The sequence below is a fragment of the Nuphar pumila genome, chromosome 17, assembly GCF_984573655.1.
Source record: "Nuphar pumila chromosome 17, dmNupPumi1.hap1.1, whole genome shotgun sequence".
In the NCBI taxonomy this organism is placed as follows: domain Eukaryota; kingdom Viridiplantae; phylum Streptophyta; class Magnoliopsida; order Nymphaeales; family Nymphaeaceae; genus Nuphar; species Nuphar pumila.
Window position 1 is genome coordinate 11402105 of NC_143265.1, and position 20336 is coordinate 11422440.

Consider the following 20336-nt stretch of genomic DNA (forward strand, 5'->3'; position numbering starts at 1 on the left):
TATTCTCTAATACTCATCTCTCCTTGGGTCATAATTTTTACCTTATTTTGCACATTGCATATGTGAGCAATATCCTTGAAACTATACACATATTTAAGATACTTTCATACATCACTAACAAAATCAATTTTTACTAAGCTAGAGCATTGTTTGATGTTAGCACTATTGATAAGCCATCCAATTATCATGGAATGGCCCATCCTCCATTCCTTCTATTTTTTCTCATATTTGACAATGGCCTTAGACATCTCTTCTTCTTAAAGAGTCACTTCATTTCCATTTTCAATCTTGGTAAGTATAAGTTTAAGCTCTCTTTTGGTGTCATTAACCAAACTCCATAGACCCTTTTTTCATATTTTATATTTCACTATGGATGCACATCACATAGTTAATATCATTGAGTCTCATGAGAATGAAGACAATTACTTCTTTTTCATCCTTCATTTTTATAATAATGAGAAAGAGAGAGAGAGAGAGAGGTAACAAGAATTTTGTTGAGGAGATCTTTGATGATGTGCTTCCAGATGCACCGATCCCATGAACCGATACTCCACCAATCTCACGATCCTCCTCTTGGCCTTTCTAAATGAATAACAACCCAAGAGCACCAAAGCTCTTATACCTTGTAATGAAATAAGAACAAAAGCAAATAAGTGCCTATTATGAGCTTACGAGAACACAACCAACCCAAGAAGAATACTTATTGATCAATCCACACCACCCACACAAGGGTCAAAAATAAAACAAATGCTTTTGTATTACACAAATGCTTAAAAAAACATTAGAATTTACAAGGGCTTAAAGCCCTATTTATAACAAGCAAGGGAGATAAGGAGCAGCTCAACTAGCTGTTAGGTTGCTCCCAATCGATTGAACTAAAAAACAAAAATACAAAAAATAAAAAATAACAATTATACAATCATCCCTTAATGGGTTGACTTCTATTACAAGATAAAATGATCAAAATACCCCTGATAGGTATTTCAGTTTATATATATATTAGAAACACATCTTAACAATACTCCTGCACACAAAGACCACAAGATTTAACGTGGTTCGGTTCAGTATGAACCTACATCCACGACAGCTAACCTGCATCTACAGGGTTAGATTTACAAAAAGAACTTTTGAAAATCTTGTTTCATAATAGTTTACATATTTTGCTGGTTTACATATTCTAGTTTTCCTATATATATATTAGCTCATAATAATGGATGCTTAAACTGACCAATGTTATCGGACGTTTTTGTGCTTGTGTATTTTTAGCAGTTGTCAAGACTGTCTCTAAAAACATATTTTTTTGACATGTGGTGCTTGACCGTGCATCGAAGTGTTGTTCGGCACTTAACCTGTCCATCATTACAGGTTTTCCTATATATATAGTTGGTGGTAGTTGTCTACTCTCAACCTACTTAGCTTTGAAAGGGTTTTTTCCATTTTGTTTGGAATTTGACCATACATATGTGATCTATATGCTTAATTTTATAGGAATCGACTTTTGGATTGTTCGATTCCAACATGCGGGTAGGTTTTTATAAGATTTAAAAATCGATGGTCTATAATTTTCAAAAATATTCAATGCTTAAACAATCATGTTTTTTATTGAAAAAACATGATCTAAGTGTCATTTAATAGAAAATTGACCCTAAACACATCTCTAGGATCAGATTTATGAAAAACAACCCGAAAACACCTATTTACTAGTGGAAGGCTGGCAGTAAGCTCAAAAAGTGGTAGGCAGGTACCACTTTTCCTATATATATATATAAAACTTCTTGAAGCATTTTCATGCAGTGGTAGGCTCAAAAAGTGGTAGGCAGCTAACACTTTTCCGATATATATATATATATATATATATATATATATATATATATATATATATATATATATATATATATATATATATATATAGAGAGAGAGAGAGAGAGAGAGAGAGAGAGAGAGAGAGATGCCGGTGCCTCATTCTGCCCCTTCAAAATCATAATTTTGTGGTATTTTTTCTCACATCTAACAACATAAATGTGATCTATAGGTCTTGTTTAGTGGGAACTGGCTTTTGGTTCACCGGAATCTGATCCGTATGCAGGTTGTTTTGGTGATCCAAAATCAATTGCTACGAAGGCATCAATTTTTTCTGGCTCATAAAAATATATTTTTTTGTCAAAAAAATATGATCCAAGAGTTGATTCCCACTAAATCAAGCATGCTAAACACATCTAACGGTTCAGATCTATCATAAAACATTTCAAACTATGGGCAATGAAGCCTAATATGTTCGGTTCTCATATATATATATATATATATATATATATATATATATATATATATATAAAGAGAGAGTAATAAGTAGGTGCAAAATGAAATGTGCTAAATGAGTTTTTCAGGGTTTTTTATTTTATTTTTAAATTTTGACAGTACAGATGTGATCTATCTACTTGATTTTATAGGGATCAACTCTTGAAGTGTTGGATTCTGACACATGGGTGGGTTTTTATAAGGTTCAAAGAATCAACGGTCCAAAATATTTGTAAATATTTTAGGCACTAAATATCATTTTTTCATCGAAAACACATGATCCATGTATGGATTCCTCATAAATCGACCATGCCCACCACATTTATGGGGTCAAAACTATGAAAAAAACATCGAAAGGGCATAAAAACCCATTTAGTACATACCATCTCTCTCTCTCTCTCTCTCTCTCTCTCTCTCTATATATATATATATATATATATATATATATATATATATATATATATATATGTGCGTAGGTGCTTAATAAAATATGCTTAATGATACATGCTTAATGTCTGCTCTTTAGATATTTTTTTTGCAGTTTCGACCCCTTAAATGTGTTGGGCATGTGTTTTCGATGAAAAAATTGATAGTTGGAGCCTAAAAATTTTACAAAGATTTTGGACCGTTGATTTTTTGAACCTTATAAAAAGCTACCCATGTACCGGAATCAAACACTTCAAGCGTTGATCCCTATAAAATCAAGTACATAGATCACATTTGTACTGTCATAATTTAAAAATAAAACAAAAAAACCCTAAAAACCCATTAAGCATGTATCATTAAGTACCTACCCTCTCTCTCTCTCTCTATATATATATATATATATAAATATATATATATATATATATATATATATATATAGAGAGAGAGAGAGAGACTAGAATATGAGAACTGAAAATATGAGGTCTAATGTGTGAACCCCAATTTTTATGATTTTTTTATTCTTTACTCTTGAATCTAACTGTAAGGATGTGATCTATATGCTTGGTTTCATGAAAACACGGTCTTGAATCATCAGATTTGATGCATAAATGAGATTTTTTAGGGCTTTAAAATTAATGGCTCATATTCTTCATAAATATTCAAGCATTTAAAAATCACTTTTTTTCATTGAAAATACTATATCCAATGACGACAGGGTCAAAAAGTAAATTCATCATGCCACTTTTTTTTCGAAATAACGACAGGTTCAAAAAGTAATAGGTAGCTACCACTTTTCTATATGTATCATTCTCCTTGCAATGAATCTTTTTTTCAGACAAACGTCTAAAAAAGCTCCATGGTTATATATGGAGGCAATCCACATAGATGCAATAAAAGTGAAGGGCCTACGACAATGAATAATCGATTTGTTTACCAAGCAAAGTCTTGCGGATTTTTTCCTCGTTGAGAGACAGGGACGGAGAGATGTGTAGCTATAAACCATCATTTTTCATACTTTTTTTTTAAACCTGATCACATGTATGTGTTCTATATGTTTGACTTGGTAAAAATCAACTCTTAAATCGTCTGGACACGTGAACAGATCTTTTAGGGTTTGAAACCCAAAGGCCCAAAACTTTCATTTCATAAATATGCAAACTTAAAAAAAAAACATATTTATTCTTTAAAAAAACATAACCAAGTGTTGATTCCTAGCAAACAGATTACGCCGAACACATCTGCAGGGTAGAATTTGTAAGAAAACCACCAGAATACCCAGTTTGTACCAAGTTTGTACGGGTGGTGGTTTGCACTGTGCACCGACTGGTTCTCCTGTACACGAGTGATTGCCTTGGATCCTACAAACTGTCATCCAAATTGAGATCTTTGAAGGGTTTTCCTTTTTTCTTTTTTTTTAAATCTAACATTATGGCTGTGTTCTACATTCTTCAGTTTGTGAGAACTGCTCTTACATTGTTTGATTATAATACATGAAAAGTTTTTTTGTAGAACTTGAAAATGAGGGCCTTTTGATTTTTGTAAATATTCAAACCTCAAAAAATCACATTCTTTTGTCGGAAAAACATGATCCAAGTATCAATTCCCTGTAAATGAGTCTTACCAAACACATCCGAAGAGTCGAATTCGCAAGAAAAGTGACAGAATACCCATTTCATATGTGGTTTGCACGGATAGAGATATATTTGGTACACGGAGTTGAGAGACAACTCGTAAACAGAAGGAGATAGCCACCCCTCCTCATGATAGAACGGCATTCAAAGCCTCATGGATTTCTTGCACTCTTAGGCCTTGGCTGCTAAAAAATTTCAGCATTGCAAAGCCAAGCATGAAGAGCACTGCAAGCTGTGTAAGTCCACGCAGAAATGAATGCATACTGTTCATTGTGTTATGACGGAGATGATTTAAGATACTTGAATAGATTACCATCCGAGGTAGGGATGTCGACAGGCCGGATCTGATTCAGATCCAGGTGGGTTCAACCAGGATCTGACTTTGAGTATGGGTACCAGGTCCGAACTTGAGTTCGATCGGGTCCACCATACCCAGGTCCTATAAGGATTACATGAACCAGACCCCGCCCATACCCAATAAAATAATATTTTTATTTATTTATTTTTCATTGAAAAATCATGAATCTTAATCTGAACTTGGGTCAAACGGGTTTGGTATGAAATTTCACAAACCGTACTCGACTCCATATACTAATTGGACCCTTCAAGTTCAACCCGGATTCTTATCAAATCTTCTTATTTATCACCAAACCCTAATCCTATAGGGTTTGATACGGGTCTGCTGACACCCCTAATCCGAGGTAACCAACACCATTTCCACTTAAAAAAAACTTATCGCGCCTTGAACCTTACCTGCTCCATTTGTAAAACCTCCAAGTTTCTGAATACAAAGTGAGCAGATTGAGTACTCGGGCCCAGCACTTAGCAAAATACTTGGGCCAAGAAGGTGGTGCCACGTGTTCTTGGGCCAACCTTTCCCCAGGATGGTGGTTACTGTGTCCTGGGGCCCAGCCTCCCCCAAGATGGTAGTTTACTGACCTCCGTTTAGTGTGAGGTAGGCTCCAGGACACGTGGCAGCAACCACCCGGCCCGATTACTTTTCCAAGTACTTGATCTGTTCTCTACAAAATTTATCTAGCACAAAGAGGGCAAGAACAATCTGGAAACTACATCCTGCTATTACCTTTTCTAAGATGATGACAGTATGATTTATTCCATCACTTTCTACCTATTTCTACTGAACATCCAAATCATTTACCTCGAAGCAAAGGATATCGGATCATTTTTCTTTACCCAACATTAAGATGTTTCTCCCCTCCCAGGCTCTAAACAGGAGATGTTTTCATATTGTCCAAATCCATTTAGAATGCCGCCAACCAAGTGAGAAAATAAGAAATACCATCAAACCGGGTGTCAACATGCATCTCCTAACTAGATCCCAAAGTCTATCTCACTTCCAGCTCCTATTCTTCTTTCTCCTTTATGATGGGCAAGCTGGAGCAAAACCCCCATGGCATTCGAACCTAAGACCCCTTGGTTATGAACTTATGATAGTGTGATCCAACCATCCAGCTATCTCATTTGCGGACAGCCATTGACAAGCACTCACATTTCAGCTTATAATAGTGAAAACTTTTAGAATCAATCTTTATCACCATGCAATCCACTTAGAGAAATACCAGAGTACAAGCAGATAACAAATAAAAGTGAAAGAAAAATGAACTGAACTTATTAAGCGGTACAACCGCTGGTCTGAAACTCTATCACTAAAGCAAACTAACAAAACTAATCAAAAGATGGGGAGGGGAGAAAAGGAGAAAAAAAAAAGGTGAAAATTAATGAACAGCCATGTGATGGATGGAGACTTACAGGACATCCAAAAAAAAGAAACGTGTTTTTTGTGATCAAACAGGGACACGCCTTGACCTTTCTTCAGCAACATTTACTCTGAGGGTTCTCCCATCCAGAATCTGTCATGCAACAAAAACTAGTTCAGTACTAAGTGTTGATGGGATGAGGTAATTGCTAATTTTCTTGGATGCATCAAGTGTGTGTTCACCTGTCCATCAAGAGCTGCAATTGCATCATCAAGCTCACCCTTTGATGACATTGTGACAAAGCCAAACCCACGTGACCGTCCGGTCTCCCTGTCACAGACAACCCTTGCATCCACAACTTTTCCATGTTCACTAAACACTTGTTCCAGGCGTGCATCATCAACTTGCCATGGCAGATTCCCAACATATACCCTGAAAGAAGGTTCAAACACACGAGGAGGACGCTCCACCCTGGATCCTCTAGGAGATGCCTTGTTAACTGTCAAGAATCTCCCACTGAGTTCCTGTTATAGTGCAAAACCCAAATCTCAGTAAACATATAAAATCTCAAAGTTGAATTGTTTCAATGACCCTTATTTTCTTCCAGGAAAAAAAAATTCTAAAAGGACTAACATAAAACATGGCCAAGTTACTTCCCCTTAAGCACGTCAAACTATTTTGAGAATCAATTACAAGGTCCAACATATAGGGCAACGGCCAAGAAGCTAACAACATCGTACAATGTTGAACACTATGACTTTGATTTAATAGGAAGAAATAAAGATCAAAGGGACCAAAAGAGAAAACGTTCACAGACCCCTAGAAAGTTACAGGGAAGTTATCGAAGGTGATGCTTGGAGACCATCAACTAATGATACCATTCTTAGACCAGGACCTTAACTTAAGTTTCCTAACCAGTCAAGATAATGCCACCAGTTCTGTCCAAATCAGAACATATAAAAAACCTAAAATTCTGCAACATGTGACCTTGCTCAAATGCACAAATAGATTAAGTGACCGCTTGTTGGAAAGATGGTGCTTATGCTTGTTTACCAAAAAACGCTGATTTACAGTCTACTACTCAGAATACCTGTCATCAGCTATTAGATGACCAAGTCAGAATATCTGACAATATTGGGTTTTTAGATGCACCCTCTTGTCGGAAACTAGCAGAGAATGTATTGTATAGAAAGTAGAATATCCCAATTTATCCTATTTTTCTGGATTAGTGGGTATATCCAAACACCACATAAATGTGTAAAAGAACATAAAAAATGAAATGAAATCCCACTAAGAGCTTCAATGTAGCACATAAAAAGGCAAAGTAACAACTAACTTATGATATGGAATGATGTGTATTCTTCATGTCACAAACTGAAGAGTGACAGATTGCAAGTGAAACATGCAAAGTTGGGACAGAATATTCCAAAAGCTTAGTGATATCACCATGTCTGAATTAGCAAATATGTTTCCCTCGAATAATCTTTATAAATGATACATGAAAACTGAACAGTCCAAGGTAACACAGAAAGAACTTGACGCATCAGAGCTCAACATGCAAATGGGGACCAAAACTTCCCAGTGTCTGAAGAATGTTGTCCCACAAATTGATTAGATAATAAAAATTCGAAAAGAATGTGAAAATTATGAATCCAATAGTTTCAAAAAGTAAAACTAAGATTAATATAAACATGTAACAAGATTAAATGCAAAGTTTTGGTGTTTCTCCAAGTCAAAACTGAAAATGCATATCGTCATCTTACAGTTCTATGAAAATACTTCTGAGACTGTAAGATTCCAAATTACTCTGCAGGAATTAAGCACAAAATAAAAATAAAAAAGTACTACCTAAGCAAAAGAGCTTTGTTATATGAGAGTCGGGTCTCCCTATTTCTCATCTTGGAACTAGTACATAAGAAAAATTAAGTATCTAATACCCCATTCGGTGAAGCAAAGTAGGATCAATGATTCCATTAATGCAAGTAACAAAAGATAATACTACAGTCATATAGAGCAAATGTAAGATTTTAGTGGCAGATAAAGATTGTCATGAAATACAATATTTCTGCCAAATGCATTAACAGAGGGTACACTGGCCAAACACAAACAAATGAAATCATAAGCAGCAGCAAAATCAAAATCAAAATCAAAATCTGGAAACTGTAAACGCCAACATTCATAAATCCATGTTAACTTAATCCATCCTATGATGTTGCTGAATATGGATTCTATGTTGAAAGGGAAAATATATTATTGGTAATACAGCTAAAAAGTAGTCAGAGTGAAATGATAAACCATCTTGCCGTGATTTTCATCCATGAAAAAATTGATGAACTCCACAATATTGCTAACAATGAAATGACTAAACGTCGAACAAAGAAGACAACTTGAAGTTCACTTCAAATTTTAAAAAAACAAGTTTTCATGTTACCAAACCAATTTCCCATAATCTACAAAGCATGTCACTGTAAGCTCACTTCAGTTAACGTACAACCAATAGAGAAATGTGTCTACACGCTATAGAAATCAGAAGACTAACTACAATAAGTGTAAGATTTCGGGAAAAAACTACATAAAACTTTTACAAGTTCCATACTTTCAAAATAATCTAAACGAATGGGCATATGTAAATGTGTAATTTCCATTCCATAAAAGACACTGACCAACATACATTACACACACACACACACTCATAATAGCTAAAAAACCATCCAACATGAGCTTCTAATATACTCCACTGAAATTACCATGTTCAAAGGAAGAATGAACCATCAACTTACATAACGGTGAAGCATTTCTACTGCTTTTTCTGCTTCTTCAACTGTGCTCATTGTAACGAAACCGAACCCACGACTCTGATCGGTTTCTCTGTTGTAGATGACCTATGGAATGACACAAACAACTACAATTACCAACAGAAATTGGTAATGTACAAACTAAACGATCATGGAGACACCAACATCTTCATTCATTTATCTGCCTTTTAAGAGAGAACTAATCAAAATACATTGTAATTCAGTCGAAAACCGCGACCCCGCCAGAAAACCATTGATCAACACACTTACCTCTGCAACCTCCACAATCCCGGCCTTATCGAAGAGCTGGGCCAGCTGCTCGCTGTCCATATCATACGGCAAGTTTCCAACGAAAAGCTTCGCCTCTTCTGGGGGCTCCTGGTAGGACTCCTCCTCATACCCACCTTCCTCACCCGACTCCGCTCCGAATTCGCCGCTCTCAGCTTCGTTCTCGCCTTCCAGGTCGGAAACCCGCGCTTCCGTCTCCTTCCCTTCTTCGCTCCACTCGAATCCCTCCTCAAGCTGAGCGGCCCCGTCCTGCTCCTCCTCCTCCTGCTGAGCCCAGTCGGAGGTCCTAGCAACGAGCCCAACTCCATGTTTCTGCTTGTCCTTGAAGGAAACCAACGAAGAGGGCAGGAAAAAATGCACCTTAAGAGAGTCAAAACGGAGAGAAGAGGAGAAAACACGAAGTGGGGTGTTGTTTTTCTTGTTGGTTAAGATGGTGGGGAGCGAGGTTAGGCGCCCATCCGCCATAGAGAGGGATTTGAAGATTGAAGTTGCAGACATGGTGGTGATGTTTAGGAAGGGAGAAAGGGAGGTGGGAAGGGAGAGGAGGAGAGATATTTTAGGGAGTGGAGTGAATAGGATAAGGGAGGAGTGAAACAGAAGGCAGATTGCCTTATGAGTTATGAGAGAGAGAGAGAGAGAGCACCCTTTTCGTCGGTTGTTCTCTTCGGGGGTGTTTGTTAGCGTGTTCCGCGCGTCTCTCTGGATGCCACAGACGCGAGAAACGTTGTCGTCATCAAACCCTGGACGCGGTCCGTTGGACGGTGCCCCCTTGTTATACTGGAAACAAGAACACAGAGTACACCGCTTAAAAAAAAAATCGTGGAGTCAACTCTCTCTCTTCTTTTTCTTCTCTCCTTGGCTCTCTGAATAAGAAATGTTTTTATTAGGCATTTGAATCAAATTTCTTTAATTAGGATTTTTATATTTAATTTAATTAAGGTTTTTCTTTTATTTGAATAGAGTTTCTTTCTTTGATTTTTTTATTAGGGTTTTTTTGTTTGATTAAGGCTTTATATTTATTTAAGGCTTTTGATATTTAATTTGATTAAGGCCTTTTTTCTTTGATTTTCTTTAAATAGTGGTTTAAATCAAATATCTTTAATTAGGGCTTTTGATATTTAATTTGATTAGGGTTTTTCTTTGATATGATTAATATTTTTTTCTTTGATTAAGGTTTTGAATCAAATTTCTTTAATTAGGGCTTCCTATATTTAATTTGATTAGAACTTTTTTTGTATTTAACTAAGATTGTGTTTCTTTGATTTTTTTTATTAGGGTTCGAATTAGAGATTTTTATATTTAATTTTATATTTTATTTATGATTTCTTTGATTTCATGGTTTAGTTAGGGTTTATTTTTCTTGTAGTTTAGGATTTTTTGGTTTATTTATGATTTATTTTATTGCATTTTAGGGTTTTATGATTTATTTATGATTTTTGCATTTTTATATAAAAAATATGAATTCTTATTTTTTTCTCAAATTATCCAAAATTTAAATCTTTTTTGGTACTTGAATCCAATTTGATATTTATATTCAGGGCTAAAATCTATAATTTTTTGATAAACTTTAATAATTAAATCTAATATGATATTGATTAAAACATCTATATAACAGAGGGCAAGTTGCTTTATATGAGAGAGAGAGAGTCCAAAGGGAACCCACTTGGTCGGTTGTTCCCCTCAGGGGTGTTTGGTAGTGTATTTTGTGCATCGTGCGGGATGCCACAAACGTGACGAACGATGTCGCCATAAAATCCTGGATGCAGTCTGTGGAACCGTGTTTCACCGCCCTCCATGTTATGATGGAAATAGGAACACAGGGTACACCGCTTAAAAAACAACTCAGGTGGGGGGGGTACCTCTCTCTCTCTCTCTCTCTCTCTCATTTTTCTTCTATCTCTATTTAGTTTTCTGAATAAGATTTGTTATTAGAGCTTCAAATCAAATTTCTTTAATTAAGATTTTTTATATCAGAAAATAATCGTATTGTACGGTAAACATGATGTGTTTCCCTAAAAGCTCTGTAATTTGCTAAAATTTGATCGATGACCAAAACCGCAAATAGCCAACTTTGTTAGGAGCTTTTTACCCTTCACATATGCGAAACTCGTGAAGTTCATGTGATATATCGCTCCACTCGTTGGGTACCACAAACTCCCACTTAAAAGGTGGTCTGAATGTTTTTTTTTTTTTTGCAGACCTCATGAAGAACGCAAAAAATTATGTTATTTATGCAGTTTTCTCTGTTAAACATAAAATCACAAACAACTTAGTAAAATCACATATTTTATACCAAAGTCGCAAGATATCGTGCAAACCTCCTTTCTTCTTTCTTTAACACTTACTTAAATGTATGTTCACACATATTTTTTGTGGTCTTCACAAAGCGTGCAAAAACAAGTTTTGTGAACCTACTTATGATCATAACTTCGTAAATAACTTAGCACAATATTATAATTTATATTAAAGTCATATATTTTATACCAAAGTTTCGTGAACATCCTTTCTTCTTTCTTTAATCGCATATCTAAATTTGTAATATTCTTTCATGTTTGTGGTTTTCTATTAGAATAAATATGATTCTTCGAGGGTATAAAAAGTGATTGTTGTCCCCTTTTAGGGTTTCCTTGTAGTCCCCTTCTTGATCTTTCACAAAAGAAATTGACTTTTTTGACAACTATTTTTGGCCACTTTTTTTCGACAACCTATTCATCGGTGGTACTTTATTGTTGAGTTTTCCAAAATCATCTTTGGCGAGTTTTTTGGTAAGCATAATATTTTCGATGAGTTTTTTGTTAACCCTTTTTCTTAAGTTGCTGCATATTCTCTCTTCTACCTCTTTTTATGAGTCTTTCGGTAAACTATAGCAGTATTAGAGGCATTGCAATTTTTTTTATTTGATACCATTAAACATTATTTCATGACTTTTAAGCATATTTATTAATTTAACTTTTCTTGACTACATTCAAACATTGTTTGATGATTATGAACACTTTCATGTAAAGGCTTGAAGCTCATGTATACTTTAGTGTTAAAGGTTAAATTATGTGTTTTTTAGTATTTCTTAGTGTTGAGTTTGCAGAGTTTGACATAATTTGATGACTGAGAAGTTTGTATCTAGGAAGCCTACACCCACATCATCTATCACTACAAGAAAAACGTTAATTAGCGACGAAAATTTACGACGAAAATAATTTGTCACAAATTTATGATGGATTAGCTAGAGAAAACTAGTCGTCCCTAAAGTTGGAATTAGTTACGAAATTAGCGATGAAAAAAATTGTCTAAAAAACTATCTCTAATTAGTGATGGATTAGCGACGGAAACATTCTGTCGCAACTTCACGACGGATGAGCGACAAATTTTTTTCGTCGCTACTCCATCGATGTTTGAGATGGAATGTTTCTGTTGCTACTTTTCGATATAAAACGGCCAAATAGGACGCAAAATTCTTTCCTCCCCTTGCTCTCTCTCACTCTGTCTCTCCCCTCTTTCGTCGATCGCCCCCGCGTTGCTCGCCTTCTCCGCCCCCGCTCTCTGGTGACCCACCATCCAACAGCTCCCCGCCTATCCGACCTACGAGCTCTAGCCTGCAGCTCGTTGGAGACCTCGTCGACCACCTCCCTTTCTCCTCCCTCGCTCATTCTCCCTCTGTCGCCCTTTTCTCTTGGGTGAGCCCTCTCTCCCGCTCACCGTATTCTCGTCACCCAACGCTGGCGACCCCCACTCTACGTTCGTGTAAGACCCGAGATTTTTCTGAGAAAATGCAATGTATGATGTGATTCAGTGATGGTAAATGGCTTGTGTTAATTATGAGGTTTTCGCATATAGTTATGCATTATATATATGTATATGTATATAAGTATGGGTATACGAGACCCTAAATCGCGTAAGTAAGATGTACGACATGATTGAAAGCAATCTATAATACATTAATTTTTGAGAACCTTAAATTAAATTCATAATATATATATATATATATATATATATATATATATATATATATATATGATTAGTCAATCCTTGAATTTGAGACCCAAACGAGGAAAAAACCTCGTTATTTCATATGAATTACTGGAAAGCATATATCGATAGAATATGGGAATACGGGTCTTAACGGGAGCAATTTTTGTAAGTGATGAAAATATAAAAATATGATTTGAAAATTTAGTTGCAATTGGGAATTTAAACAAGAATTTATCTTAAAATTTTGGTTGAATTTGAGTGTGTAAATAAATTTTAATAATATTTATTATTTAGGTTGATCGTAGGTCCGACTAGGGAGAGGGCGACCTAAGCCCTTGGTCGACCACCTTTCCGAACGTGTTTGGCCTTGGTGGACCAGTTGGTCAAGGGTTGACCAGCTGGGCGATGGCATTTTTGAAAGGTTTTCAGAGAAATTCAAACAAAATAAGCCTATTGGTGCTGGAAAAGTAGAACTAAAATATTACAAGTATGTCCTTACCTAGAAGGGTGAGACATACATCCTAGCCATTCATTTTTAACTTTTAATCTCAGTCATCCACTTAAAACCTTAGCATATTTAACCTTTGAGAAGAGAGAGAAAGTCACTCTCCTCTTCTTTCTCTCTACCTCCTCTCTCTCCCCCAAAATCGTGGAACTCCCACCATAGCCGACCTTCCTTCTCTTCACCTTGCTAGTATGTAGGGTTGGGTACCACGTGGGACTCCATCTTACATGCCCAAGCAAGAGGAGATCCCTTCATTGTTTCGGTAGCATCGAGGGTGAGTTTTCTTCCATCTTTCATTTGCAAATCCTTTGTTTTCGTTTCAAAGAAATATATGTGATGATATCTTCTTCCTTCATGAAACCGGATTTCCCAAATGCATGGGTGTGAGTTGCATATGTATTAGATTTATGTGTTATTTCTTATATTTAGTTCATAACACTTATGTGAGATGCATCACTTGCACACACTTATGTTTCAAAAAAATATATATATGTATTTTGTCAAAATGAGTTTCCCGAATCTAGAGTTGTGAGAGACACCTCTGATAAATCGACTGTATCACTTTGGATACAAGTCCAATTTTGGTGTTCTTGAATATTTTGGAAAGATCAGACTCAGACCTCTAACTTTGTAGTTAAAGGTTTAGCCTGATTCGGTCCGTAGAATCTTCTACAATCTCTGTCAAAAATATGGTTTTTGCATGCATTGATTCTTTCCCGAATCTAGAGTTGTCAGAGACACCTCTGATAAATCTATTGTATCGCTCTGGATACAAGTCCGATTTTGATGTTCTTAGACATTCTGGAAAAATCAGACTCAGACCTCTAACTTTGTAGTTAAAAGTTTGGCCTGATTCGGTCCGTATGGTCGTCTAAAATCTTTGCCAAAAATATGGTTTTTGCATGCATTGATTCTTTCCTGAATCTAAAGTTGTCAGAGATACCTCTGATAAATCGACTGTATCACCTTGGATACAGGTTGGATTTCTGTGTTCTTAGACATTTTAAAAAGCCAAGATAGAGTCCACCAACTTTGTAGTTGAAGACTTTTCCTGATTCGGTCTGAAGAATCCTCCAAATCCTTTGTCAAAATATAGAAAAATTGGATTTTTGTTAGTCCATGTTCAGTCCAAAATGCCCTGGACAGCGTCCCGTATTTTTGGGATTTTTCCCAACTCCCTCAATGAAAATTCGATTGATTTAATTCTGTGAAAAGATAAGAGATAATTCTACAACTTTTGTGTTTAGGGTTAGGGATGAATCTTTGCCTAAATATCTCAAAAACATCAATCTTTCTGTTATTATAGGAAGTCATGATTTTCTTTTAACTTGTTTTAAATCTCTCTCCTTTTGAGGCCGAGTTGAGTGTAGCCCATTTGAGACACTAAGTCACTAAACTCAAACGACTTAATTAAGCTTGTTTATCATCTAATATAGTCAAATTAGAATTAGCCAACATGCGATATCATGCTCGTATTGCTTTGATTTATGTACGCTTACACATTACATGAGAACAATGTGACATAAATGTTATAACACGAATAAGTATTTTCACTTGCACATCATGTCACCAAACTTAGAGTAATTGCATGAATCATGTTGATAATTCAAGTGTCCTAGCCTTTAATGAATATTTGATTATATTTCATGTACGTTTGCATTGATCACACGATTCACCTTTGGCACTCGATTTATCCCGTAAGTATAAAGGGGACTTGAGGCACCTTGTAAGGGTCTATTTGTCAGTGAGACTTTGTGGAATGCTAAAAAATCCGTGGCGAGTTAGTGTGGGCAATTGACCCACTTTGTGAGTTGAGCTCATTTATGTCAGAAATGTGCAGTTACTCGTACTTTCTTTCTTATGAATATCTCATGCGATATAATTTTAGAGAGGTCTTCCTTTGGTTAGATGATTAATGAAATATTCATTGTTGAATGCTAATGTTAATCATGTTAGTCGCTCGATCACGATCGCACTACTTATTTTGATCATGATGCAAGAGTTGCACCTTCCTTGCTCACTTGCTTAAATGATTGATGTACCTGCCTAAGTATGTTGGTGCATGACGTTGTTGTTTATTACTTAGCATTGTTCCTTTACTGCCTTTCTACTTGTTGCAATTACACTTATTTAATCACTTCAATTATGTTAATTGTCTCACTACGATTCACATATATGCTCACTTGTACATATACATTGTTTGTGATATTTTATTTGTTCTGACATGATATATTCTCTTGTGTTGTTGCTTCAGTTAATTATGTTATTAGATGCATATCTTGTTATAAATGTTATTATTTGCGCACATGGATTGTCGTGGATGATTTCTCACCAGCTCGCAAGAGTACTAACCCCGTTTTATGGGGATACAGGTGGTGACTTCTCGTGGTGCGATGGAGCTCGATGTGCGGTGGAGGACTGAACCCATACTCTAGAATATTGAAGATCTTGGTAGTTGTCTTTTGTAAAGGGAAATGTTGTATCATTTTGTAAACTATGATAAATAAAATGTTTCTTCTTGATGTTTCCTCTGTAACCCGCCTAGAGTTTCCACTTGTTTTTTTCTTTTTGGTTTTTCCGCCTTAAGCAATGTATTTTTAAAAAAAAAAGTTTAGCCTAAAAATCTAAAGGATTTTCCAAGCTGGGATTCTGGGGTGTTACAGTTCGGCCCTCTCAGGTGATCTCTTCCCCCCTCTTTGTTGTCTTCTTCTTCATCTTCTTTCTTCTTTCTTCTCGTCTCTCTTCTCCTTCTCCTATTATTTGCGGCAGAGGGGAGGGCGTCGCTGCCCTCCCCCTCGCTTGCTCTGGGTTGGGCTCATGAAAGCCCACCCCCCTCGCTTTCTTTCTCTTCTCATTTGATAGGGGAGGGGTTCGGCCTCCTCCCAGTCTTTCCTCTCTTTTGACACTGATCGAAGGGCATTGGCTCTCTAGCCTCCCTTTTCTCCCTTCCTCTGTTTGGCAGGGTCAGGCTCAGGCTCAGGTTGGGATTGACCAGGTTGCCGAGCCCACCTCAACCCCGGGCTCTACTGGCTTAGGCCGAGCTCAGCATGGTTGTCAAATCCACCCCAGCCCTTGGATTTGGGTTGGGCTCGGCCAGGTTGCCTCGTTTGTGTGTCGATTCTCAGCATTGGAAATTGTGCAGGGTTGTTGTTGCTAGACAACAGGGGTATTCTTTGTGTTGTTAGTTCCTGTTTTGTTCCTTTGGGTTGGTTTTGGTTCCAATGAGTATATATTTAGTTGAAATCGATTATCTTGTTGGTTGTGTCATCATTGGGGTGATGCACGAGGCAGCATGCAGCCCATGGAGCTACACCACACGGTCGTTGAATCTGTTTTAGACTTGTTAGGGTATCACTTCAGGGTTTCGCAAATCGGGTTATCGAAGTTCATTTTTATTTATATCGCTCATGTGTGAGATCGTATCTAGATAAGTTGGTCGTTATGTGTGTAGTTGTAGCGCTCTTTCATTGTGAGGGGGATGAGTAGATTGCATCGTGTAGCACTTGCATTGGACTTTCAAGACTTCAAGCTTCGTTTTACTTTTCGTCGTATCGAAAATGTAGGATTCCTAAACTAAAGTTTTAGAATGTTATTCATGTTGTATGATAGGAATCTAAATGTTAAAAATTATATTATATTGCCTATATAAATGTGCATTGTAGGTGCGTAGCAGAGTAAAATGTGTGATGCTTAATGCTACGCATCACATGCGGCTTAAAATGTCATGCGAAAAGAAACAAGAAAAATACAAATGCAAAAGCATGAAAATCGGGTAACTACCCGTGGTAAGTGATGCAAGCGCATCACATGTTATTTACTTTCTTAGATACAACATTTTCCTACTCACACACTCACTTAGTTGTGGATATCTAGAATTATTTTGCTAGAGTTTGTAGATCATGTTGAGCATGATTTGAATGTATGAGAATAAAAGTGTTCTTATTTTTGTAGTTCGGAGACCATGCTAATCATGGTTGTAGTTAGTGCGATATTGCAGTGTATTTGTTGCAGGTACATGTTTGACATTATTGTAATATGAATGATTGAATGTATTACAATGTTTGGCATGACTATCCATGCTTGCATGGAGTTATTTTCGATTTGATTATGCATTCCATGTGAAATTGTATAATGAAAACATGCTTAAAACAAATGTATCGTGTTTTAGAATAGGATTTCATCTTTCTAAATATCTTTGTTGATCATGCATACATATTTACATTTTATTCATCTTTATTTATGTATGATCCATGATAAAATCGTATTAAAAACTCATCTTTATCGTTGTTTTCGAGAATCTGTTTCAAAATTGAATTTATAGAAAAATTACATTTTTCGATTCGGCCCTGCGTTTTTAGGTATTTTTATTAGTTAAAGTTTTTCTAATTTATAATTTAGTTAGATTAGGACTTACTTAATTATTGTTAATTAGTTTTTGAAAAAAAAATCCTTTTGAAAAACATGTTTCTATAGAAGAACCCTTGTGGAAATTAGTAAAAAATTATCGAACCTTTTTAGAAATTTTAGATTTTAACCTAATTAGGCTTATAAATAGGATTAAGAGGGCTGGAGAAATCATTTTTTCCAGCAGCCTTCTTGCCTTCCTTCTTCCTCTTCTTCCTTCTTTTTCTTTATTTTTGGCTGATTTCTTTTCTCCTTCTATTTCTCCTTTTTCTTCCTCTTCTTATTCTTTATTTCATCAATCGTCTAAACCCCGTCTTCATCGGCTTTTCTTACTTTCTTCGTCGAAGAGGCGTGTATGCAGCTGGATTGACCACTTTCTCCTCTCAACCAGTCCGTCGAAGGCGATCCGTGACCGGTCATTTCTTTCTCTCTCTTTTTCACCATAGATTTAGGTTTTGCATAGCATAACACATTGCATGAATATTTCTTGATATTTTTTTACATCATCATAGCATATATCATATCTAAATGTTATTTGCATCATTGATCATATAAAAATATAGTTTAGATGCATCGTAGTAGTATGCTTCATCTTCTTTTTTTGTTTTGTTCGATTTCGATTTAGTCGTTGTAGATAGTTTAAATTTTTTATAGGCTACCCTCTTCTTGTAGTTAGGTTGCTGTATTAATTTATGGTGGTGCATACTGTTACAAGAATACTTGTGGGAAGGAACGATCCGATATGTCATGCTTAAGGGATCTGATCATTAGTTGGTACTGAACACGACACAGTTCAAATTGAATCCATTAGAAAACGCAGAACACCGTGACGTTCACTTCATGCTTTTGCTGTAGATTATTCTCTGTAACACGTCTGCACTGTTTAAATAAGTTAGTATAATATTTTTAGGTATCCTAATAGTCATAATATTCTGTAGTTAAATTGTTTATTTACTGGTAGAATACCGAGTAATTAGTTAGTTTGCTAAAAATAAAAATTGAAAAAACAAAATAGCTTTCCTTGAAGTGGCGTAGTACAATGTTTTTTTGCATTTTATTTGTTTTGATATAATTTAAGCCATTCAGTTAGTGTTAGTTGTTAAAAATAGTCAGCTTGATTTTTAATTAGATAAAATGTGACCCCATGATGCTGCATGTTTGGTTTGTTTATTAGTCTCATTGAAAACCTTGTTAAGTAGCTGGATGATTTAGTATCAACGTTTTTTTAATCATGTTAAGAACGGGGTTCCATTTTCACTAGTTTTGAATTAGTTATAGGTTCTTTCATATAGCTAGAATCAATAGCAATTAAATTGGTTTTGTTTACTATAAGATTAGATTAAGTTGGAATCCCTTGGGTCTATATCTTGGTTTATATTTGTTTATGTTTTTTTGTTCCTTTTTGTTCTTGAAGTAAATTTATTAATTTGGGTAGTTCTATTCATGGACAGTTAGACTGCCTTTATAGTTACATGCAGTTCACATGTTATTTACATCGTGTTTAGCCCATTAATCGATTTTTTTTACATTGATAGATTGATTGATTTATTTCCAGGTTTGCTTATTCATGCTGAAGTGATTTGATTTATTTTTGGTAGATAGTTGTTTTATAATTGTTATTTAGTTTATTTCAGTTAAGTTGCTTTGGTTGTCTTCCAAGTACTCGTTATTCCACGTATCTTGTGTATTAGTTTCATATTTGTTTCACATAATTGATTAGTTGCGTAATTTATTTCATAGCTTGTTATTGAGTTTCTTTCTTGTTACACAGTACTTAGTTTGGTTTACTATTTCGTCCTCTAGTGTAGTTAGTGTGTTTAGTTTATTTCAATTCTTGTTTGCTGAATTTTTATTGAATTAACTCTTAGTTTTTGTGTAGTTTTGTTCGTCAATGCTGGGGATGAGTGTTTAAATAATTTTTTGTTGCGACATTTTCGGTATGATTTATAACTAGTCATCACAAACCACCTAAGATATACATGGAAGACATAAAATATCATTAAATACCTATGCAAAAAACAAATACGCATTACACCGATACAGTCAACCCTAGCCTCATTACACCAATATAGAAACACCAAAAATTAAATAAAATACAAGACAAACAAATAACCACACACAAATGTGCATCGGCCTAGATGATGCTCATTTTTGCTAAAAAAAAAAAGTTCAAAATGAAAATAAAACAATATGCTTATATATGTATGTTGTTTGTATGAAACTCACATTTTCACCTAACCAGAGCCGCAACCTCGGTGGTAGGGATGGCAATGGACCGGGGCGGGGGCAGGGGATAGGGTCTCCACCC

At 35.7% G+C, this 20336-nt stretch overlaps 1 protein-coding gene across 1 annotated transcript; it reads right to left on the reverse strand.

Annotated features, from left to right (window-relative positions):
* Positions 1-5886: 5886 nt before the first annotated feature.
* Positions 5887-9737, reverse strand: LOC149811632 (28 kDa ribonucleoprotein, chloroplastic-like). Its single transcript, XM_089993397.1, has 4 exons — positions 9136-9737; positions 8851-8952; positions 6313-6594; positions 5887-6223 (listed from the first exon to the last, which is right to left on the reverse strand). The coding sequence occupies exons 1-4, from the start codon at positions 9649-9651 to the stop codon at positions 6158-6160; spliced, it is 966 nt and encodes a 321-aa protein (XP_089849523.1). The 5' UTR covers positions 9652-9737; the 3' UTR covers positions 5887-6157.
* Positions 9738-20336: the final 10599 nt, after the last annotated feature.